This window comes from Lissotriton helveticus, chromosome 2_1 (assembly GCF_964261635.1).
Source record: "Lissotriton helveticus chromosome 2_1, aLisHel1.1, whole genome shotgun sequence".
Taxonomy (NCBI): Eukaryota; Metazoa; Chordata; class Amphibia; order Caudata; family Salamandridae; genus Lissotriton; species Lissotriton helveticus.
The window spans coordinates 566901018-566926936 of NC_136059.1; the positions used below are offsets into that span (position 1 = coordinate 566901018).

Consider the following 25919-nt stretch of genomic DNA (forward strand, 5'->3'; position numbering starts at 1 on the left):
CACAGATTTCTGTTAGCACAGCAGCTGAATGTCCGCACCAATGCTTACTGTATCATAGGTACCATACATTGATTTAAAAGTAGTTGATGATAACATTACACGGTGGAGGTAGCTAGTAAATCCATCCCACTGCTTGTGTTCTCTTCAAGTCATTTGTATTTGAAGACCTAAAGCCTTGTGAGTGTCTCAAACATATGTTTTGTCAAGATTTGGGACAGAAGCTTCTTCAATCCCTGCATTAAAACTTTAATGTAATCCCTGAACTACACGCCTAGGACTGACAAATTGTAGCTCCGTAAGTTATTCTTGAAATATGAATGACACATTGGCTCATATTTGTAGCCAAGAGTAGTGTGAATATTTTCAACAGATAAATTGCATGTTATGATTTTCACTTAATATGTAAATTTTGTTTTCCTGTTTTTCATCAAATATTCCAGCAAAGTTGTGAACTGAATGTCTTGTTTCAGTGCTTTAGTCTCATTGCACAGTTTTTTTCTTTCTGTCCCTGTGGTAGCCCTTTAGTCGTACTTCCTGTATGTCTTCCATTGATTTAGTCAGTGCCTCTGGTGATCACAGATTCGGCTTGCAGGTATTGTATGTGCTCATGAAATTAGCTGCATCTCTCCCTTTGCATTATCTAATCTTCTTTTGTAAAACACTAGTTTTTGGCTGTGATTCTCTTCCTTCCTCAACATCTCAATACTACCAAATAAAAAAACTAAAATATTTCAGGCCCTGCAAGTGCTTTGCATGTAAGTAACATTGTTTTTTTTGTATAATGTATTATTATTTAACCTTTTCCTTAATATATCCCGATTCTTCTAAATTAACTAAGTCTTCGCTTACAAGTTCTTCTGAGTGTCCGGTACAGGCAGTATTGTTGCCGGTTGTATGAGTCACACTGACTGCATTAGCTTGATATGTTTATTGCATAATTGGAGGCATACTATGGATCCATATCTTTATTTAGTAGTTGGTAAAATATATCTGTCTGAGATGCCTCTTGCAGAACAGTCTGTACTGGTGGCTCTGCTTCTGTATAAAAGCTTCCATGTATCCCAGTCTGACACAACAGGCTGCTGTTAATTTCAAGTATAGCCTTTGGTAAATAGTCAACGTAGGTTATGTACTGATTAACATTTGTGTTCATATTCAGGTTACAGGTAATTTAAAGAAAGATGCACCTAGAGCATCATCACCTGGTCAGCTTCCTTCTGTCTGCTCAAATTAGTGATACCACCACATTTGTACTAACCGTTCCACATGTCCTGTCAAGGAACAATCAGAAATGAACATCTACAGGTCTTGGACAAAGATACCACTCACTGCCTTCTATTCAGCTCAACAAGACTTCCCTTTGAACTATATGGCATAGATATCAAGAGCACACCATGAGTTATTTAACTACTGAACCCATCTGGCAAAAACTGTTTCAGAGACATGTACTGAACACACTGGAAACGCAGTGGACATTATACATCGTAAAGTACTCTAGTAGATTTCTGTTCACATTGAAGGCAACATGAAGTGCTTGTACAATACGCAAAATTTCTCAAAGAACTCTAACAATTACCAAAGGCTCTCCATGTTGAAATTTGCTAGTTGTTTTGACACTTCAGAATAGGCTTGGATTTGTCGAGGGAATTACTGCTAAAAAGTAACTTTTTGGAATATCAACCGGGAAGTCTATCTTTTGCAAGGTACTGTAGGCAATAATCCAAAGGTAGGAGGAAATAGAATAGAAACGTTTTGGTTGGTAGATGATACCATTTTAGTGATATGCACATTTTCAGGTCTGCAAACTTTGTTACATACGTTTAGATTTCTGCATATGGGTTTGCTTGCAGTACTGAAAAAAACAAAATATGTGCTTTTAGACCCTAGAAGCAGTTAAATGTTTCTGTAAAGTTGGAAAAAAGGGATTTTAGAATATTTGTAGAATTTTTGACTACCTAGGAATAAGATTAAGCGGACGATTACGATGTCGTTCAGAAACTCTTCTGACCGAATCGGTTTCGGAATAGTTTCCGACCGAATCTGGTTCTGCAAGTCCGACTGACCGATTACAATGCTTCCCAACATTGTTCGGTCAGACTCGCATTGACTTCAATGGGAGCCTGTGTTTCAAACGAGAACACAGGCTCCTATTGAAAAAAATAGGTGGTTGGGGAAAACCTTGTACCCTGTGGCGGGCACCCCATGGTGCCTTCCACACTGTGCATGGTTTAACAGGGGGGTCCTATGGGTACCCCCACAGGCACCAACCAGAGACCTCATGGTGAAGCAGAGTCTTCCTCTGGGCCACAAAGTCCGTTTCCGCCAGCTGTTTTGTGTCTGGCAGACCAAATCAGAACAGCTGTCCGACTCGGTCATCGTAATCGTTCGCTCAGAAACAGTGTCCATAGAGGTGCACGATTCGGCTCCGAAAGACTTGGTCTTTCCGAATGCCTTTTAGAACCGATTCGTACAGCCAGAACGGTTTCTGTGCAGCATAATCGGTCGGTTGGAAATGTGTATGATTCGGTCAGAAACATAGGTTCCAAATTGGATTCTGAGATTCTGAATCCCATTCGGAGCCTTTCCAAACAACATTGTAAACGGCCCCAAAGTTGTGAAGCGAAAGGGTCAAGCAGATACGTAAAAGCAATGTGATTCTGTTCACAAATTGCAATTACCACTGTTCGTTTAGGAGATTGGGCGAACGCGCAGTGTCATCAACACTTAAGACGGTGCAAGGTTCTGGAACAATCTATACAGGGCAGAGAGTTGAGGTTTTCCTAATACTATTGCTTTGACAAGATTTTAGAATCGGTTGGGGGGGGAAATAAAAGAATCCGTAAGCTGTCCATGCTTACTCCGAATATCTCTTAATATATAGATCTTAAGCTGAGAGATGTTGCATCCCTTACTGGTTTGATACCAGTGCTATATTGGGTCAGATTTTGGAGCACCCCAGAATTACATTCTTACATGAATGCTTTGAGGGACATGCTACATCAACAGGGAGGTAACACCTACAGCATCATCACCTGGTCAGCTTCCTTCTGTCTGCTCAAGTTAGTGATACCACCACATTTGTACTGACCTTTCCACATGTCCTGTCAAGGAACAATCAGGTGTTGGGCAAAGATACTACTCACTGCCTTCTATTCAGCTCAACAAGACTTCCCTTTGAACTATATGGCATAGACTATATTGGCTGCTATTAACACATCAGCAACCGCATTGGTCATGGGCACAGATGATCTGTGAGGGTCCCGGAAGTCGTTCGCCTATGATCTTCAAATGTTGTGAGATTTGCCTACAGCAATTGGATTCATGGCCTAAGGATGATCAGACTTGGTTAAGGCGGAATCAGTCATTTTTGACTATCAAAAGTGTGCCGAAGTTTGAACACTACCTAAAATACATTGATAAGTAGGCAGTGACTTCTTGTGGTCAGCCAATACGCTAAGTCTAATGCTTGGATAGTGTTAAATCCAGGTCTCATTTTCTGTTTTTGTGTGAGTATGCAATACAAAGGGCAAAGTAGTTATTTATTTTGACAAGATTTGGGGTTGGGGAGAGGCAGGCAATTTGGTGAAATTCTTATGAAGATGTAAATCTGACACTTTTACCCTGATTATCTTCGCCATTTCATATTTTTGATTGCTGCAAGAAGGATCCATTGCATCGCAACAAAATAGTTTTTTAATAGCAATGAAATTCTTAACTTATTTACAAAAGCACTTAAGATTGTATGTCTTAGTACTATTTATTGTATTATTTATTTATGGTTGGTGGAACGTTTTGTGCAAAATAAACGTTGTTTTTGAGCTTTTGTTGCCTATAACTAGAACCAAACGGCTTCACAGTGACCAACTTTACCCTCAAAGATTTCTTTAATTGTCGTGTATTTCTATAGGTTCTGAATCGATCCCCCTATTCCTGACCCTATTCTGGTTAAACTAACTATCTAGTTAACTAACAGTCAGCCCATGAGGCAAGAAATCCCCCATGATGCAGATACCGTTATCTGACGCAGTCACACTCCGGCACAGGAACGTGTTATCTGATTAGGTCATAACGCTTGAGATCTAATTAGACAAGCGACATTCCTCCAGCCCCTGATAAGGCATACGACGTTCTCATAACAAATCAAACCTATGACAACCTGGATAATCCGTGCGGCCATTGTTTTGATTTCACAGAGAACTTTAGTAAAGAATGTGCTAACGAGCAAGTCGTATGACATCTTTATTGACGTACCTATGTCCATCCTTACGTCAATCCCGGCACCTTTAAGGTATAAATATTGCCGACCTTGCCCTATGCAAACACACGCGTGGTGACAAGACGGAGCAGCCATACTTGCCGAAGCCGAGAGCAGAAGCAGACCCCGCTGGCAGCAGCCCCGCCTTCCTGACGCGCTGAGAGACGCGCTGCTATCTCAAGCCGAGAGACCCAGCACCGGCGCTTCCGGGTAGCCCTCGCAGGCAGCCTGGAATATCGAGAGCAGAGAAAGAGATACCATTCCTCATCCATCCTAAATTCCAGGTACAGAACTGAATAACCCCTCACAGAGAATTCTTTAGTTATTCACTTGGCAAAAACAAACTTAACTTAAACTGTAACTTTCTATTCCCGCCCACGCATTAGACTTAGGTCAGGTACACGGGGTAGGCCTATTTAGAAACACCAGTTGAGTACGTTTAGTCAAATGTATATGTGTATGTAAATATATTTTAATCATTTTAAAACATCATATGGCTCAGAAACCATATCAATGTTTTTACAGTATTATTCTATACTATTGCTTTTAATGTATGCACTTTACTTAACTATAAGTATTGCAATAATATCGATCCATTTCTCTTGTACGAGAAAAGAGACTGATCAATAAATAACATCTTTTATTGAACACGCCCGTCTCTTCCTTTTCTCTACATTCTGATGAGACTAAGAATGCACGTACTGACTGAGTAAAATAATTGCCTTGTGCTCACACGACTCTTGAGATTGACTCTTGATTAGGGGAGAGCAAAGTTGTCATGTTCTATGGTTGTCAGAAACTAAATCCCTTCTTGTCTAATCAGGGGAGTTAATCCTTCCTTGAACATTCGAGAAAGTTTCTAGCGAACTCTGAGCTTAGCTGGCAAACCCAAAAATTAAGTCTAGTATCGACAGTAGTAGACCTAGTTAACGTCTGGTCTAGGCCTTTACTGCTGTAGGTACTATTCCAATGCGCAGAGCCTATTGGGAAAATAGGAGCTACACTACATGGCGCCCAACGCGTTTGGAAAGGGCGATAAAACTAACGTAAGACATTTAGAGTAACTCAGTCGTGCTTTCTCACTCAGACCCCTTTTCCCAAATACTCCAAAGACGTCTGGAGTGGGTGAAAGGTTACATCCTCCAAAACCTCGCAGGAGGGAACTCCTATGTATGGTTTTTGGTCAAGTCAACGTTGAAGGATAAAACAGTTCCAGAATATTGTGCATCTAATCTCTGTCTCCATAAGAAACCTGATCTGCAAACAAACATAATACCATCCTGTCTGTAAAATGGCAGAGAGTGATGATGAAAGAGAGGCAATTAGATTAGCTACTGAAATAGCAGATGCTGATGCTACCATGCAAACAGCAGACCCGGATATAATACTCATCCAGGTCGCCAAAAGGAGATCTATAACCTTAAAACTTATAGAAAATGGACTGACACCTAGAGGTGGCACAGTCATATTCGTAATTGAGGCACACGAATATCGGCAGACAGAGGTATACTATACATGGATACATTTTCCAGCAGCAAATGCTGTAACAAAGTACTTCCACTATTACAAAGTAGAGGAACCTCCTGAAACGTACACTCCTTTCGAGGAGGTGGAAGTACCACTCAAATTCCAAGAGCATTTGCTCTTATTTGATGGCGCCCTAAAACACAATAATCACATTACAAGGCTCGGTCCTTTAGGAAGACCAGGAGCAACGTGGCCGGTCCTAGCCGGATACACACCACATCCAGACATCGATAGGATGCCTGCAGCTGAATTATTAACACAGCTGAAACAATTACTAAAAATTCATAGACAATTAGTTCAGTATGTAATGCGGACTTCAACAATTCAGCCAGCGATTAAACTACCACAGCTGACCCCACACCAGGGGAACACAAATAAAATTACACCACAGAACATCCAATCCTGCCTAGGTAAAGTTCCAGCTAAACGGGAACAGATACCATTCTGGTTGGCACAGAAAATTACCCAAATAGAGACGGTGTTTCCTGACACCACCCCGCTGGAAAAACACAGGATTCTGACTATATGTCTCCCAATGGGAATCGCACCACACATTGAGGACTGTGACACTTGGGGTACAGTCTTTGCTTCCATCTACACAAAAACGCACGGTGTTCCATCCATTTCGGTAATACCAGATGTGCTTAAACAAATTCAAGATGAATACGGTCCAGAACCTGCTTTAACTCTTGGTATGAAATTACTGAAAGACTTCAAGCAGGTCTCGGCTATATTACTAGCCAACATAAAGGGTGAAGCAGCAAACGTGGCGATCCGCCAGAGGTTAAAAGAGACAGATATAGCAGACCAACCAGCTGAAATTGCCAGAATCATAGAAAAATCCTATGAAGAACTAGGCAGAGATAGTCTAGGTGGAATACCAGTAAAACCGCAACTGACTACAAGTCCAGAAAAAATGTTTTTAAACAATAATAATAATTCACCAAAAAAGAACTGGGATGGAAACAAACAATCCAATCCTAAAGAAAAGAAATTCCAGTCCAGAGGAAGGTCGCCTAGGCGAAGAGAGAAATCTCCAAACCCAAGACAAAGGTCACCCCAGAGTGACCCCTCTGGGAATAGATATAACCTTAGAAATAGGGATAATATTGAAAAACCTGATAGATATCAAGACATTGATACACGTCCCTCTCAATCTTTTCAGAATTCCTCGCAGAAATCGGAAAGAAGAGGACGATCAGAAGAGCACGCCAAGTCCAAAGACAAGGAACCTGCTCAACTGAAAAAGAAATTACAATTTCCAAAAAAGAAGGTAGCCAGTATCAAGGTAGTTAACAATGCCGAGAATACTGAGGACACAACTGAAAAACGGAGAGTGGGCTCAGACAATGCTAGACAGCGCAGCAGAGGTGAGCATAGCTCGCAAAGTCCTTATGAATCATCTGGAGACAGTGGACACGAATGAATACCTTCAAGTGGAAACTGCAGATACCAGAGTTAGCAAGCCCCACAAGATATACGAGATAACATTACGTATAGAGGGAGATAAGACTAGGAAAATAAGGGGACTATTTTGGGATAACCTATCCAAGGGCTATGACATCCTTCTAGCTGAAAAAGACTGGCCACCAGAATTTGTCAGGGAGTGCCCTCATGGCGAAGAGGTAATTATGCCTGCCTTCTCGAATCAAATACCGATTCATAAAAAATACACACTTGCTAGAAAGTGGGCAGTGGCCTTAGCACCTGCTTTATATAAAAATCATGTAGGATGGGATGAGGATTCTCCTCCTCACAAAATCCAGTTAAAATCACAACCAACTGCACAAAGGCAGTACCCAATTAAGCAAGAAGCTAAAAAACAGGTAAATGAAATACTAGACCAGCTAGAATACCAGGGGGTGATTGAAACTTGCACCTCACAAATGAACAATCCTTTGTTTCCGGTCTCCAAACCAGACAATTCGTACCGTCTAGTTTTGGATTACCGACACCTTAACACATGTTGCAAAACCTTTGCAGTGCAAAACTCACACAGTGCTGCACTAATGAATAACATAGTGCGCAAAAAATACAAAACAACCTTGGACATCTCCAATGGATTCTTTTGTCAAAACATAGCACCAGAGAGCAGATCTTTAACTGCATTCTCAGTAAATGGCACTCAAAAACAATTCTGTCGGTTAGCCCAGGGGTACAAGAACAGCCCAGGGGTATTCTCAGCGAGAGTAACAGAATTACTACAACTATATGATGATGAAGCATTATCTTATGTCGATGACATTTACTTAACAGATGATGACTTGGAGACTCACTTGAAAAGAGTGAACACCATAATACTTGGGTTCGCTGCAGAGGGTTACAAATTCAACTTCAAAAAATCCAGAATTGCCCATCTAAAAATTCTATACGAAGGATATGAATTATCAAGTATAGCCTGGTTGACAATTTTTTGAGAACTAGAAGAATTAAAAAATCTAAAATATGAAAAGACGTATCCTCTGCCAATCGACATTCTGCCTCTACGACATTACGCCTGTGTAATCTATACAGACGGACATGCTCAACCCTCCGTTTGGGGAGAACATGCATACAATCCCACATGTGAGATTACAAAAGAAGTGTGGCGCGGAGGTAAACTAAGACCTCTATTAACAAAATCACACTCAGTAGAAACTAATTCAGAACTACAAACTGAAATAATAGCTTTGAAAATGGCGCTAGATAATGCGGATCGCGAATTCCCGACACTTATAGTGTCAGATTCATATTACTGCGTCAAAGCATATAACAAGGATTTGCAGACATGGATTCAGAACGGTTACAAAGATGACACAGATGCACCAATAAAACAGAGACTGCTCTGGGAACAAGTAGCTCTTTTGAAAAAAGAACTACCAAAGACTCACGTGACACACTCACTGAGTCATCAACGTGATGGCGTTCACGTTGTAGGGAATTCATTGGCTGAAACAGCCGCAGCGGCAGCCACTAAATCGGCTCCCGTAGATCGAAAAAAGCGTACATTAAAATACATTGACGGTGAAACATTGCTGGCGGTGAAAACGTCATCAAAAGGCGACTGCTCAGCGTTACCGATCAACTATCCACTCAATTATACATACATAATCGATGCAAACTCCGTCCCTTTTGCTCGAATCCCTGGAGTGGGGGATAGAGTGATTCCAAACATGGACAGGAGAAACTTGTTAATCGCAGACGCACACATGGGCGAGGGTCTCAGACACCTTAAATTAAAAGATTCTCTGGAAGAATTACAATCACGGTACTGGTGGCCAGGCATGAGCCTGCACTACACCATGTTTGTAAAAAACTGCCCAAACTGCAACAGAGATCGCAGAGGGGAGAGAAGCAGTTTAATACCTCGTCGAATCAAGGCAGATAATATTACCAGCAAAAAGAATGGCTTGCGATTAACATATACAGGCTAGTTTCCACTTATAATGTAGATCCACGGCACTCGGCTGACGTCCGGACTATTATACAAGATTCGCGAGTCTAAATGGCATATACGCTAAGAGCATGCTACGTTCGACCATTTCTTTCACTCAGGCAAACCAGCCTGGGGGGGAAACATGGCCAAATGAGCACAGCCCAGCGGGAATCTTCTCACTTCCTTCCTGAGGGTATGGGATGGTGTAAAGAAAAAACCAAGGCAGAAAGCAATCTATAATAGAAAGGATATTAGGTTCGGGAGCTGGGTGGGTCAAACATCTAATAAGTGTCCAACGTAGTCTAAATAACTTGCCAAGAAATTCTCTGAAGGGATTCAGTCCGTACGAATTATTATTCGGAACTAGGATGTTGATCTCTGACCTTGATAGTCAGACTTCAGTGGTAATAGAAAAAATCTTTGATGTCAAAGACCGTTTGGCTATTTTGCAGGACTTAAACAAAACAAGAAAAGACCTGAGCAACATACAGTTGAAACAACAGCCAACAACCACTGAAGAATCACCACCTGTCCCAGCAAGACCTGTCTGGATTCCAAAAGTCGGGGATCTAGTCAGGGAGAAGATCGCGGTAAAGAAGGAATTTGGGCCTTCTTACAGAAAAGCAGTTCCTGTCTTGTCTGTCAACGGGACAAGATCAGTTGTACTACCGCCACTTGCTGGAAAAAAGGAGAACCGAGTTGTATCCATCGACCTGGTAAAACCACAACATGTGGCCAATAACAAACAGTAGGCCAAGTGGACTCCCAATAAGTAGCAGAACACCAAGGTTTGCTACCAGTACAGAGGTCCTATCAAAGAGGCTCATCACATTCGAAACGCCTACAGAAGAACAACAAGGACTATGCAACAATGCAATAGAACTAAGACCCCTGAAAACCCAAATAAAAACATTTAGCAGAGACACACCAATCTACAATGAAGTTCCAAGTGAAAATGCAAGAAACAAAAATCCTGAACCAATTGGAACAATTGACAGAACTGCATCTGGTTACTTCATCAACTTCGATGATTCCTCTGAAGGTTTCAGCGAACAAAAGACACAGCCATCATCAAAATCCTTTAAAGACAAAGCTAAGGAACTTTTGAAACAACTGAAAGAAACATATCTGGTTTCCCCATGGATTGAATTTTGGGTGGGTTTTGGTGCATTTATCCTCATACTTTGGCTCATCATGGTATTTACTTTGGGACGCTTCATTGAGGGAAAATATGCTAAAATGGACACAGCAAGTCAGAACATCAACTTGGTCCTCAAACCACACACATCTTCACACGTCGAGAAAAGAGAACTTTCTTCAGAACTTTCTTCAGCCAACTTCACAGCAATTCCAATACCTGGTGGGGTAGCCTGGGACAACACTGACTATGAAATTTATGGTCCGGTCGAGATCCTGAAATATCCACACCAAATCAAGATCTCCTTGAGTGACTTTGCAAAACCAAACTCATTTGCTGATGATTGGGACTTTGAAAGTATAAACAATATGATGTCTGACTTAGTAATGTCTGCTAAATTTACAAAACATGATTATTTGCAAGGTTCTACAAATTATGATAGTATGTATTGCTATAACCATTATGGTAACAGTTTTTTGCATAAATCTGCACAACCAAGAAATGTTTTAAATTATAATCAATGGGAACATTGTGCTACACCTCCAAAAGGGAGCTCTAGAACCGTTTATGACAAATATTCATACTTTCAAGGTTTTAACACTAGTAATGCTGAAACATTTTATTATAAATTGTCAAACAAGACAGGGATGAAAACCATGATAACCAACACAAAATTGATATATTCAGACATATTCTTTGAAAAGATGAATACTTTTGGATTTGATTATTGGGACAAAAATGTTGATTTGAAAAGTGTTTGGGGTACAAAAGAATGGCAAGTGCAGGGTTTAGAAGCTTTGTTCAGAGCCTGCATGATCCCAGAACAAATGATATTTTTAAATGACACTGTTCAACAAACCACCTGTCTTGGCTTAGCCAAAATCAAAGATTTAAATAACCCGTCTATTCCAAAGCCAACAATGTTTAGCAATAGCTCTGAAACAGATGAAGGAATAGACATAAACCATATACTTAACCAAAACAGAACACATCCTGATTGGAAACAATGGTTGATCTGGCCCACAGATACAAATCACTGTCAAGATAGATTCCTGAATAAAACACAGGGTTTCATAATGACAAGGCCAGACCCTAGATATCCCCAAAGACATCACCCAGGGATAATAACAACCTACAGTGTGGGCAAATTATGCCTTCAATGGCTACAGACTTCCACACTGCCTGAAATTAAGCAACACCTAACTTTACTTACTGATGGTGCTGACTTGCGTGATTTCATACTGGGACCACGCAAACAGCGTCAAAAGCGTTTCATAGCAGCCTCTGTATATGCAGCATACAATGAGGCCTGGAAGGTTACTCAAATTGAAACAGCAGAAAGAATACGGGAAATTGACCGTATCAATTTGGAAAAATCACTTTCTGTAGTGGACAATGGGTTAATGACTCTGTCCTCCAGAATTTTTTCATTGGACAGCATTGTGTCTTCAGCAATCGATATACTATCGCAAGACTTACTGTTATTACAACATGGTCAGTCACAATTGCGTTCTATTGTACAGCTTGGCTGGACGTTACAAAATCTGCGTTCAGGCTATGTGCCTTGGCGTTTAATCAACACAACGTCACTATTCCAAATCTTTAACCTTACTGATAGACAAATCGGTATGGCACAGAAGGGTGCTGATTATACAATCTTGAGCATTGAAAAACTAGAAAGATTACCGTTGACAATGTCAGAACGACCTGTCAGTGAATGGATAATCCACGGAATCATAAATATTCCAATCTCAACCTTCAGGTTTCAATACTGCCAAAAATATATACAGGCTGGCATGTACGAGAAATTGGGAAAGGGGTACCTTAAAACAACTTGGAACCTGCCCTATTCACATGCATGTGTCAGTAATAAAGGACAGAAAGTGTTTCTTAGTGGCAACAATTGTGCTATGTCACTAAGCGGCACACTTCTGTGTAACGGTATTAGTTTGCACGGAGCCTGTGAAGGGAATTCATACAACCTTTCATGTCACCAGCAAGGCGCACCTGCAACTGAAATAGAACCATTCTTTCAAAGACTCTATAATGGGAGTTACATTCTTATTGTAGACCGCAGATGTTGCAGTCTTATGCCCGGGACTCCTTATCTAGTAACAACAACGGCGAAGGTCAAGTGCTGTGGACGTTCTTTATTCCCCAGCTCCTTTCCAGACAGGGAGGCAAGGGCATGGCCCAGTTTGAAAATTACTTCTATTCGAATAGACACTTTAAGCAGAATGAAAACAGTGCTTCTTCAGACGCCTACAAGGCTCACGTCATCAAAAGAAACGTATGATCTACAAGTCGCAAGGACGACTGCAGAGATACATACATTATTATCAACCAATCCCCCCGTACATTTCGCGGAAATCCTGAGCGAAATCTTAAGTATTTCTGATACCACTGGGGTCTCAAAGGTATTTAAGACAGTATTTTCGATGGCATTAACACCATTCAAAGCCATACTGGGTATTTTTCCAGATTTCGTCCATTCGATTTTTGGCGGACTTCCCCTGATCCTGGGACTAATTGCAGGAATCCTATTCCTAGTCCTTATTTTTCGTTATGGCAACCCATGTCACAGATCAAACTCTCGCGACAATGGAAGATACGATCCTAGCCATTGGATACCGGGACCGGATATCAAAAATCCTGGGACTCTCCCGGCTTAGAGACCTAAACATGACTTGGTTTCTATCATTTCGACCAATCTGGCAAAGGTGTGTTTTACCTGTACTAAGGTGTCTGCTATGCGGAGAAGAATGCGTGTTAGACACCTGTCTGACGCTACAATCGGATGCGCCGGTGGATGCAGATACACTGTTGGTTCCTACCAAGGTTCACGCTTTGTGCTGCCCTCAAAGGCTGCCAATCCTGATGACGGCATTCCTGGAATCTTCACCACTGCGATTGAAGAGTAGTGAAGTTCAAGATGAAAGCAGCATCGAACAGGTACGACCTTCTGTCAGCAATGCAAATCAGAATGTCAATGCAGACAATCATGCGCATGAATGCATGGTTACACCTATTTCCGACTTAGTGGAACTTTCCCATGAAGCTGTTGACAGTTTTTTCGAAAGCCTGAATGATATGATGTTCTCTCCGGAACAGAAATAGAGACTTTTGAGTAAACTCGCACACGGCGTTCCCTGAATTCGGCCTTCAACTTTTAAAAGATAAAGTCACATGAACAATTACAATCCAGTTCACGGACAGCAACTCTTTTCAGCATGCCCCTTAAAATATTTTTCTACATATTTTTTCCCGGGACACTGATCTTCTGCTTAAAGTAAGAAACTATTCCTAGAGAACTAAGATTTCTATTTTTAGATACTTTATATAGACTTTAGCTGCCCGCTGGTATGTTCACAAATATTTTATTATGTGATGAAATGGTCTCGACTTTCCTTTCTGTATAGCTATATTAAGAGCCATTTCATGTGTACTACTCAAATACCAAAGAGCAATAATACATAAAAATGCGTGTTTACTTTTGCATTTAATTCATAGCTTAAGTGCATACAATATATATGACTGCAATTTTTCAGTATATTTGAAAATTTCGAAATGCATTTATGTATTTTGGGGTGGTAAGGTATACACTATACTCTATAGTATGTTGTACTATGTTATACTATGCATAGATTAGTAGATATGACCATAGTTAGCGTGGAGTGGGTGTCGTGTATTTCTATAGGTTCTGAATCGATCCCCCTATTCCTGACCCTATTCTGGTTAAACTAACTATCTAGTTAACTAACAGTCAGCCCATGAGGCAAGAAATCCCCCATGATGCAGATACCGTTATCTGACGCAGTCACACTCCGGCACAGGAACGTGTTATCTGATTAGGTCATAACGCTTGAGATCTAATTAGACAAGCGACATTCCTCCAGCCCCTGATAAGGCATACGACGTTCTCATAACAAATCAAACCTATGACAACCTGGATAATCCGTGCGGCCATTGTTTTGATTTCACAGAGAACTTTAGTAAAGAATGTGCTAACGAGCAAGTCGTATGACATCTTTATTGACGTACCTATGTCCATCCTTACGTCAATCCCGGCACCTTTAAGGTATAAATATTGCCGACCTTGCCCTATGCAAACACACGCGTGGTGACAAGACGGAGCAGCCATACTTGCCGAAGCCGAGAGCAGAAGCAGACCCCGCTGGCAGCAGCCCCGCCTTCCTGACGCGCTGAGAGACGCGCTGCTATCTCAAGCCGAGAGACCCAGCACCGGCGCTTCCGGGTAGCCCTCGCAGGCAGCCTGGAATATCGAGAGCAGAGAAAGAGATACCATTCCTCATCCATCCTAAATTCCAGGTACAGAACTGAATAACCCCTCACAGAGAATTCTTTAGTTATTCACTTGGCAAAAACAAACTTAACTTAAACTGTAACTTTCTATTCCCGCCCACGCATTAGACTTAGGTCAGGTACACGGGGTAGGCGTATTTAGAAACACCAGTTGAGTACGTTTAGTCAAATGTATATGTGTATGTAAATATATTTTAATCATTTTAAAACATCATATAGCTCAGAAACCATATCAATGTTTTTACAGTATTATTCTATACTATTGCTTTTAATGTATGCACTTTACTTAACTATAAGTATTGCAATAATATCGATCCATTTCTCTTGTACGAGAAAAGAGACTGATCAATAAATAACATCTTTTATTGAACACGCCCGTCTCTTCCTTTTCTCTACATTCTGATGAGACTAAGAATGCACGTACTGACTGAGTAAAATAATTGCCTTGTGCTCACACGACTCTTGAGATTGACTCTTGATTAGGGGAGAGCAAAGTTGTCATGTTCTATGGTTGTCAGAAACTAAATCCCTTCTTGTCTAATCAGGGGAGTTAATCCTTCCTTGAACATTCGAGAAAGTTTCTAGCGAACTCTGAGCTTAGCTGGCAAACCCAAAAATTAAGTCTAGTATCGACAGTAGTAGACCTAGTTAACGTCTGGTCTAGGCCTTTACTGCTGTAGGTACTATTCCAATGCGCAGAGCCTATTGGGAAAATAGGAGCTACACTACATAATAAGTGCCTTAATCTAAAATGGTCTGTTGAGGATCATCAGACCAGAGGAAGTCCATTCCATAAGGTGATCTTCTGAAATGGAAACAACAACAAATCTCGTATCTATTATATCTAGGGGCTTGTGCTAGAACTTCATTGAAGGGACGAAGTTTAATCTTTAAAGACTAAATTTAGAGCCTAAAAATGGTACCACTTGTCCATGAACTGTTATGCAGGAAAGACTTAAAGAATCACTGTTGGGTAATCTTAAACAGGCATAGAAGTTCCCATCGCCGAATGTGAAGAATAGAGCATTTCAGCCACATTTCTGCAGCTGGTAATGAGGAAGGCTAAAATGAATGCTGCTGTTGTAATATATGCCAAAACATTACAAAAGCTATGATGGTTTCAACTTTATTGCAGTAATTTATCAGTTGAAGTTTGAAACCCCATAACCGATTTCTGCTCCTTTTTTTTTTCCATAACATGTTTCGGGGGGCCAGCACTAAGCAGTTCGTATTTTGCCGTTATTCTCCTATGATAAAGGGCTGATAGGCAGTTGGTAAACTTTTTATATATTAGGCTGTTGCCACTCGAGTTGTAGAAACAAATACCAAATGATGCAGTATTTTATTATGGATATTGAAAAAGCGGAGACGATGTGGGTATCAGACCTGCTTCACTTCACATTACATTTGACTAAAGATGGATTGAAAATAGGGTATTGCTGCCACCTGTTCTGTTTGTTAGAGGCTACTCTGTCTACTGAAGTGCATATCATCGGACTCCAGTCTCCTACAAATTAAACAACAGACTGTAATCCAGATTGTCAAACATTATAGACAGATCTAAGGGCGCCAAAGTTACGATTCTTCATACTCCTTTTCTCTCATGAGGTAGTCTTTAACGAACTGACTCTCAAATAACATTTTACTACCACCATCAGAAAAGAGCACACAACCACAGCCTGACAGTAGAACAAAGACATACAATGTAACCATGCTTGTGGCAGGTTCAAGCACAGCAACTATCAACTTGTGTGCTCCGTCCAATCCCATTCTTGTGGCCAATGTAAACTTAATCTTTGGTAAGCAGATAAAGGAGGACAGATACAAACCGGTTCGCTTTTGTTTTCTATAACCTGAATTTAAATAATAATGTGGCACCTGGAGAAGCATTATCTTCCTACTCCTTCTTCCACTTTTAATGTGGACCCTTAACCTACAGTGACACTAAAACGTTCCCCATTATAACTTCCAATTTGCCGTGAGCTAGAAGTCCACACAGATACACACCCACACATAGGACAGGGAGCCAGTTGCCAACTGGGAAGAGTGCAAGGGAAAATTGAATAAAGCAACTTTTGGGGGCCATTTTCAGGAATCCCAGTGCAATCGAGGGTAACTGGGCCTAGATTGTAACAATTTGAGCCTTTTTTTTAAGCACTGGTGTCCTGGGAACGTAGCCTTACTGGTTATCCCAAAACTAAGTACACCTCCTTTAGCACATGATCAAAGGGTTGAGCAAAGTCTAGCAGACCATGGCTTTCTTAAGATGTTGGGTTAGAGACTCAGAACTCAAACTATTCAGTAGAGGTGAATACATCTGTGTCCAGCCAGACCTTTGTCTTTGTAAAAGAATTAGTACTGTACTACTCGCACACAATGCAGTACTGTACTTATGTGTGTTTATGTATATGTATATAATATGCCAGAGTAATAGTTATTCTTTATTTTTGTGAAAATCATATAGATAGTGGGGAGACTGGTTTGGCTGCTCACATGGACCAACCCCCAATGGTACCTTTATTGCAAAAAGTCTAGCATAGTCTCTGAAATTTCTCTTTGGTTCGTTCACAGTCAATGGCTTACAAGGGGAAGTTTCACTGATATAGGCCAGTGCTTGTGAATACTCCCCCGAAGTATGGTTTCCCCCGTGCTACTGCAATATGATCCCTCTGACCAGACGTACTATTTGTGTGTTTTTAATTTTGAGATAAGTGATGCATCCTTGTGTACACCCACTCTTTCTCTACCTCCCCCTTACGTTTTTAGGTCAAACCCTTCCAGACAGCGCAGCTGTCTTGTTTGGGAAAGACTTCATGTGGGTATTCTGAAAGATTCCCTGCGAATGCTTTTTGCCCATTGCTTACTATTGGTTCTGTAGTTTGAAACTCGCAACTTCTTGATTTCTATTTACAGGCTTAATTTGCTTTAGACTGTCCAGCTCGAGTTCGTACCTCCCATGGAGCATCCCTTGTTTACTGTATCATTTCTGTAAACAGGCCTTTAAATCTTGTTCTTATCTTGTCACTTTTGTTGTGCATTCAGGGACAAAGGTCAAATGTCAGGCTCTGTATTCTGAGGGAGCTTGGTGTTTACTTTTCTCTCTCTGACTTCAAAGTGAGAAAATTTGTGACAATTCTGCTGGGTACCTATGTGAGAGGAGAAGCACACAACAAAAATGAATTGTGCATATATTTCAGAATATATCTGAATTAGGAAAGTACAAGTAAAGCAAATGTTATTGTATTTCTGAACTGTGGTGGGAACAAATGTTTGAATATGGTCGAACACATCAATCACTAGGTGAAGACGTTTCCACACATGGTTTGTGTACAGTAAAACTGTATGTCTGTGCAAATAGCATAGCAAGATGGTCACCTGGTAGGAGCTCTGCCTCAAAGCTCCCGGGTTGGGGATCACCAAATTGGTATTTATCCCCGAAAACCCCTGCCATCCACTTCTCGCTGCAGCATGCCACAGGGATGCCGCAAGCTGCATTCACTAAGAAACAAGGATCTGGATTCTGGACTTACCGGCGCCAAGGAGCTCCGGGAGAAGATTTCCGCACTCTGACGCCGACTATCTTGGCCGACTCTTGAGGAGACACCGAGGCGCCCTGTTGGGAAGCAGGTCCTCGATTTAATTTGCCAGGAGGTCGCCCAGCGAGTCCTAAGTCGAGCTCGGGGTGCCCAGGTGAGGAGCCGACCCCACATGTTGCAACTCTCCCAGCTGGAGTTGATACCGATGCTGGGCTTTCTTTGCCACTGATGTTGAGCCCTCCTTTCTGACCGCAGCTGATGCCAGAGTTGAGATTGGTGCTGCTGAGGCCATTTTCTCGTTTGCTCGTCTCTCCGCCAGTTTGAGCCCACCTCTGATGCCGGTGCTGAGCCTCATCTCTGCCGACTTGAGGGTTGAGCCCGCCCCCCTTTTTAATGTTATGTTCTCACGGCGCCCTGATGAAGAACCGGCTCACCTGCTTCTGTGACAGCAGCCTGCCTCTCCTTACTAACGGTGAGCGCAGGTGATGCCTGATACTAGCAAGCGGTGAGCGCCTCGCCATATTCTTTAATCTTATCTGGTGGACTTAACCACTTGTGAAACGGACGGCCATCTAATCGAAGCCGGCCATCTAAACTGTTCTTGTACTGATGCATTCATAGTGAGTCTGCTGGCATCTCATAATTGAAGATATCCTAAATTGTCATATTCATAGCGAGTGAAAGGGGACTGATCCTCACCTACATAGTAAATGAAAGAGGACTGCTCCGTTGATTCCACAGAAACAGAAAGGGGTCTAAGCCAGAACCCTCCCACAAAAACAGAAAGAGGACTAAGCCAGACACCACCTACAACAACAGAAAGAGGACTAAGCCAGACACCACCTACAACAACAGAGAGAGGACGAAGCGAGAAGCCACCTACAACAACAGAGAGAGGACGAAGCCAGAAGTCCCTACAACAACGGAAAGAGGACTATGCCAGAAGCCCCTACAACAACGGAAAGAGGACTTTTACAGTGGTCATCTGGACATCATGGGCTTTTGTTCCACAGCTTCTTCTACAGCTTTTTCAACTTACTGCTCTGCATACCCACTTGCACTATTCTTAGCTAGTGAAAGTGGATCGACCTCACCTGCCCTTGCACGTTGTTTTTCGCTACACATCTAAGGCAGGCTATCCTGTCGCGGTAGTACCTTCCGTAGGCAAACCTTGATTGTAGGGCAGACCTGCGGATTCATCTCGCCACGCAAACAGACCACTGGGGCTGCAACATCATCACTCTCCCCAGCATGGCTGAGCCCTGCTTGACCTCCACGGGAGCCAATTATTACACTTTTATCTACCCTCCAAATCTCTCCAAAACCCTTAAACACTCTATCCTGAAAAGTCATTCGGAGACACTGATATCTGACCATCGGCTCTGCCTAAACCAGGGCACTAACAACCTCATCTTCCATTCCAGGAAACCATCTCGCTGGCGTAATGCCTTCTCGAGCTTCCTCAAAGTACAAGAAACTAGGAACATGCCTCACGGAAAAAAGTTCACACTCCATCTGCAAATATGCGTGCAGACCTACCATCACCTTATTCAATAGCGGCACTATCCCGATTCAAGGGCCTCCCAAAAACCTCATCAAATGTGCGGACCTCTTAACCCTCCTTAAAAAACATGCCCTCCTCGTGCCCACTTCGCCAAGTATACCTGGCCCCTCACCAACCACTCCTGCTAGTGACCTAGTCATTTGGCGACCCGGCCTTGTCACCCTATCACCCACGCATGCCATCCACTGCGCGCCCTTACCACAGAACCTAGACGTCCTAGGGATCCCCGTTCCGTTGAACTCCGAAACTCCCCCTAGGGCCCACCTCACATGTCAACCCAGCCCCACCATCACGATTCCAGCACATGCCACCAGAAGCGTCCCTAAACCCTTACCCCCTGCTACCGGCCTACTGTAACACCCGCTAGGGTTCACAACACTGTATGGAAATGCATAATTTGGCCCAGAACTCTGGTCGAGCTAGCCCCTCCCATATGGATGCGGATCGACCAAGCCTTTCTCACTCCATCCCAATAGCTCGCCTCCTACCAGTCCTCAGCCCACCTGAACTCACTGCTAGGCTACCTGCACATACCATCAGAACTGCTCCCTGGCAACTGGACCCTGCCTACCAGAACATACTGCTCTTAGCACCGAAACCACCCTCCACATTGTGGATGATGCCCTCCAAGCCCTAGACCTAGGCAAAACCTGTCTCCTATTCCTTCTAGACCTTTCCTCCGCCTTTGATACGGTGAACCACGGAATTGTCCTAGAACGCCTCAGACTCAGGATGGGATTGGATGGCACCATCCTTGAATAGTTTAGATCTTTCCTCCAAAACTGCTGACAGTCCTCATCAACGGTGATCTATCTGCCCCCTCTCCGGTTTCTGTTGGAGTTCCCCAAGGATCAACCCTCTCCCCCACCCTCTTCAACCTTTACCTTGAACCCTTCACCGAGGGGCTTCGTGCCGCCAACATCTCCTACCTTCTGTAAGCAGACGATACACAGGTCTACATAAAAATCTCTTCTCCTGAGGATATTCTCTCCCTAAACGAGGCCCTGAAACTGACAGTCCATTGGCTCACTGCCAACCAGCTGAAACTCAACAAAATTAAAACCGAATCTTCTGATCTCCCCACGTAAACCCAATCCAGACATCCAAGAATGGATCAAGATCATCACTGCACTAAACTGCCCTCCTACCATTGTTGACTCGGCGAAATTCCTTGGAGTAACCCTTGACGGCAGCCTGAATATGCAATGCCATATAAACTCTATGGCCATAATGCTAGATTCCACCTGAGCTACCTAAGAAACCTAAAACCCTTCCTCGATGCGTCCGACCGTAAAACTGCAGCACCTAGTCATTTCCAGACTTGAATATGGATGCTCTACTCTTGCAGGGCTACCCAAGAACTCTCTGGCCCCATTGAAAGCCTGTCTAACACTGCCGCCAGACTCCTAACGGGCTCAAACAAATTTGACCACATCTCTCCCCACCTCAAAGCTCTGAACTGGCTTCCCCTAGAGGCCAGAATACAATTTAAACTGGCCTGCATTACTCACAAAGCTCTGTACTATAATTCCCCTACATTTCTCACACATAAACTTGTGATATCTGGAGGAGCCAGAAACTCCCAATCTTCCAAAGACCTGCTGTCGCAACCAGCACGCTTCCGGAAGAAAAAAACCTACAATCGGGCCTTTCTCTGGGGTCGCACCAAGAATCTGGAACTCTCTCCCACCCTCCATCAGAAGACTTCTGTCCTTGGCACACTTTAAGAAGGAGACCGAAATGTTCTTAATGGGAAAATACCTCCTCTAATGAATACTTTTCAATGACCTCATCGACTGTTCCTCTCTCCACCTCGGCATTATCCACGGCCTCCACCGATAATACATTTTTCTGCACTCCAGGGCATCCCCCCAAGAGCTGACACTGCTTGTATATTATACCTACCTGCTTTCATTTTTAACTGCTTTAATTTTTATCCCACATGTAGCTCGGACCTTTGACGGCGTGCACCTCCTGTATAATGCAGCCCCCTTGTACTTTTTATCTTCCTGCTTTAATTTTATCCCACATATAGCTTGGACTTTAGACTGCATGCTCCTTCGGTACAATGTATCCCTAGCTTTCCCAATGTGATCCCTCCCATCCTTTCGCTTTGTATTCCTCCCTCTTAATCCTGTAAAGCGCTCTGATACCCTCATGGGTCTGGTTTGCGCTCTACAAAACTAATATAAAATAAATAAATATAATGGTAATTTCAATTTAAGATGCATTGTCTGTAATGGCAGTGCACTACCACACCATGTATACTCCACACTATGCCACTCTACTCTGCATCACTAAATTCCCTTCAACTCTACACCATGCCACTCCATTCTACAACACTTCCCTCTACCTGACGACACATCACTCTGCACCCCTTCACTCCATGCCCCTTCACACCACATATCCCACTAAACTCCAATCTACCCTACTCCACGCAGCCTACCCTGCTCCAGTCTACCCTAATCTACCCCACTCCAGTATACTCCACTACACTCCAATGAACCCCATTCTGCTCCGATCTATCCCACTCCGATTCGCTCTAATCTACCCTACTCCATTTCAGATTCTCATTCCACTCCATCCCAATCTATCCCACTCAAATCTATTGCACTCCACTCCGTTCAACGCCAGTCTACCACACTCCACCCCAGTCTACCGCAATCTGTCACACTCCACTCTACCCCATTCTAGTCCAATCGATCCCACTCTGTTGCAGTATACCCCACTCCTCACCAATCGATCCCAGTTTACTCCACTCTACCGACTCAATCTACCCTATTCACCTCCACCCCTCCCTGCTCCACTCCACTCTACTCCCTTCTAACCCACTCCAACCCAATACTCCTGCCTCCAATCTTCTCCAAACTACTCTACTCCAGTCTGACCCACCCACTCTATCCCCATCTACCTTACCCTACCTCACTGTATGACTGCTTCTCCATCCCTCTGTCGCCTCAGCGCTGAGATGTCCCTTCGGGTGAGAGTTTTTACGCTATACCAAGAAACCATTAACATAACTCCATCCCACCCCAAATAATCCCAATCTAGCCCACTCCAATCTTTCTTAATCCAGTCTACCCCACTCCTTTTCAATCTACGTTACTCCTAACCACCCAAGATACCCTACTTAAATCCACCCAATCTACCCCACTCCACCCTAATTTACCACACCAAATCTGGGCCATTCCACTCTACCCCAATCCACCCCACTCCTGTCTACTCCAATTCACCCCACTCCACTCTTCCCCGGTCTACTCCAATTCACTCAAATGTGCGCCAGCCTACCCTACTCCACTCAATCTACCCCCATCCAATCTACCACACCAATATAGCCCACTACCTTTCTCTAATCTACCCCACCAAACTCCAATTTACCCCATACTAATCTATTGTAATCTACCCCAATCTAGACTTTCCAGTCTATCCCAATCTACCCCATCACATGCTACCCCACTTTACTCCATTCTACCCCACTAACCTTTAACCATGCTGATCAGCTGCCTCACTGGTGACTGTGTACAACATGGCTGAAACACAATGCCAAAGCCAATAGCTCTTACATAAGCAAGACCTATTGGCTTTACCAAGGCTTTTTTTGTGCTACCAGTCTAAGGCCTTGGACTATTCGGTCGGTTGCCTTCCTGACTACCATTGCATGGAATTATTGGCATGCAAAGGATTACTGGATCAATGTAAGCACTTTGCCAGTTGTGCTACAACTGCAGCATCTCATCTTTTTTTCACTGACTTGCACTTGAAATGGCCTGGGTTGGCCTGATTCCTGTTAATTGTGCATGAATTTTAGACTTAAATTTTACTCTTCGGCTTGTGAGATTTGCAGCGCAAGACTTTTCAAAGTCCAAATGGTTAATTTTACTGTCACAAATTGGTATCAACTGTATAGACCCAGCCCACATTTCAGGGTTAACATCTTTTCAAAAGCACAAAACATACAACTTTCTTCAATGGAAAAATATTAGAAAAGTAAACCTTTCCAATATAATCTGAGTGCTTTATTTAGGAATTTTTTTATTATAAGCAGTGGCATACATTTCCTCGGTTTCTGACTAACTATCAATACTGCTCAGTAACCCTGTTAAATAAACACTATGGTTCTAAGTCCTAGATTTGACACACTAAAGTATGCTAAAAATGAAACGTATCTGAAAATACCAGCTGATCATTTGCCATAAAATGTTCAAACATCTGTTTTTATAACCACACACTATCAAGAAGTACCTGTGGACCCACTGCAAGGCGCAGTTCTGGTTTGCAGTTCACGAAGTCGAAAAACAATTGCTGCTGAGCAAGAGTGAGTAGGATGAAGAAACATTTACTAGCTGGGATACTGAAGCACAATCTGTCCAAAGATGAGGATGGGTCTATATTTGTGATCTATGCATGTGACTGAATGACCAGATGAGGAGTTATAGGCGCCGGCGGGATGAGCGGTATGCTGGGGGAGGGGAATGGATGGGCGGTGCTTGTGTATTGAGTGGGTAGATCTGCAGTAATTGTTACCTTGCATTGGGTGAATGGTACCTTCTGATTAAACCAACTGTAATGTTGTAACATCTGTACTATATGATCGTTGCATACTGTACTGCTTGGCCTACCACATGTTGATTGTATTCGAAAAATGCCATACAAATTTGTTAAAAAAAAAAAAGACTGGTTTTACTAGGGAAGTATGGCACCCTGAACAATATCGTATGCGTGTGGGTAGGACTTGATGACTTGAGTGAGTAAGAATGGGCTTTTGAAACATGGGTGCAGTTTCACAGACATAAGTGTCTTAAAGATAACCAGAAGTAGTCCTCATTTTTATTCACCTATCTAATCAAAGGGACTCAAGAGAAGTTAACACAATGCACTCTGTTCTCCCCCTTAATTCTTAACTTTTTACTGCTAGCTAATACCTCATTCTGATAAATACTTCTTCCCGCAGATTCTTCGCCTTATGACTATCCCCACACGTACCTTTAATCAGCAATAGCTCTCCAGTGCTGCCGGGTAGCGCCTGCTCAATCTCCTCAGGTTGTAATGACAGTAACCAACATAAGCTAGAGTTTGGTATGCTGGTATCAGTTCTTGTTTTTCCACACCTTACTGAATTGGGTCCGGAGCTGTTCTTCAGTGTTTACTGATTTCCTTGCATTTTGACTGCCACTAGGTCAAATGCCGCCTAATAGGGCTTAGGCCTTCTGGACACTCCAAAATAGTCCTTTTCACCTCCCCATCAGGTAAGTCTTCTAACAGAAAGAAAGCACTAAAAACACAGGAATAAGTCCTTTTCTGCCTTGAGGAATTAGTGCCATAACAGAGTAGGTTTGGAGATTTGATTGTGCGGTTCCTGAGTGTTGGCCACTTCCTTGTCCTGTTCGGAGCCATCTTGGTTCACCAAAAGTGTAAACTTGTGTTTCTGGTTTCATCTGCCAACCAGGTTGGTGTCTTTCAAAGGGTCATTCATAATATCTTTAGGGCTACCCTGCATCCATCTGGGCTAGTCCTTAAGTGTGTGCCTGCTTCTGCAGGGTCAGCAACGATTCTGGAAGCTTCGATCAGATGCCACTTGACTCCATGCCTTCGAAGGTTCTGTCCACTGTGCAATTTATGACGCAGTTTTTGCTCACAAAGGCACCAGGTCAATTGTTTTCGGTGACTGTCAATCTCATCCCTACTTAAAATGCATGTGCTAAACTCTACGTAGACTTAAAAAAAAAAGCAGCTACTTGTCTTGATATATTCTCCACGGGTAATATCCCTGATCTATCTGTCCATCTTTCAGAGGAAGTCTGTTTATTCATTTTGGTAGAACGCAAGGCAGCTTTGCTGGCGCTTACTAACTGCGGAGCTTAAGTCCAGTACCCTGATAGAAATCCTGAAGTCGTCTTTTGTGGTCTCAGAACCAATTTTGTTGTTTAATGAAATGTTGCTGGAACCAGTAGTGGCTGCTAGGGGAAACCTTTTTGGGGCTCAGCAGTACTCAATGCATCACTATGTATTGTAGACCATCGCCTTCCTTTCCAAAATTCTTATTGATGCAAACTTCTGTAGCGACTTTGGCATTTTAGGTATCCTCAGCAAGGCTAAGCTGACCCCCAGTTTTTCCCCACTGCTCCTAACAGCTTGACTCTGAGGTCCAAAATGTTTTCAAT

General features: G+C 42.7%; 1 protein-coding gene across 2 annotated transcripts in view; it reads left to right on the plus strand.

The window, feature by feature from the left end:
- The window catches only part of CERT1 (ceramide transporter 1), a 911140-nt gene that overhangs the window by 578418 nt on the left and 306803 nt on the right, over window positions 1-25919 (plus strand). Inside the window, exon 11 of one of the 2 annotated variants that reach the window (XM_078675235.1) lies at window positions 518-592. The exons of the other annotated variant lie outside the window; for it this stretch is intronic. Coding sequence (XP_078531361.1) covers window positions 518-592 — 75 coding nt within the window. The remainder of the gene's footprint in view (window positions 1-517; window positions 593-25919) is intronic. 2 annotated transcript variants of the gene reach the window in all.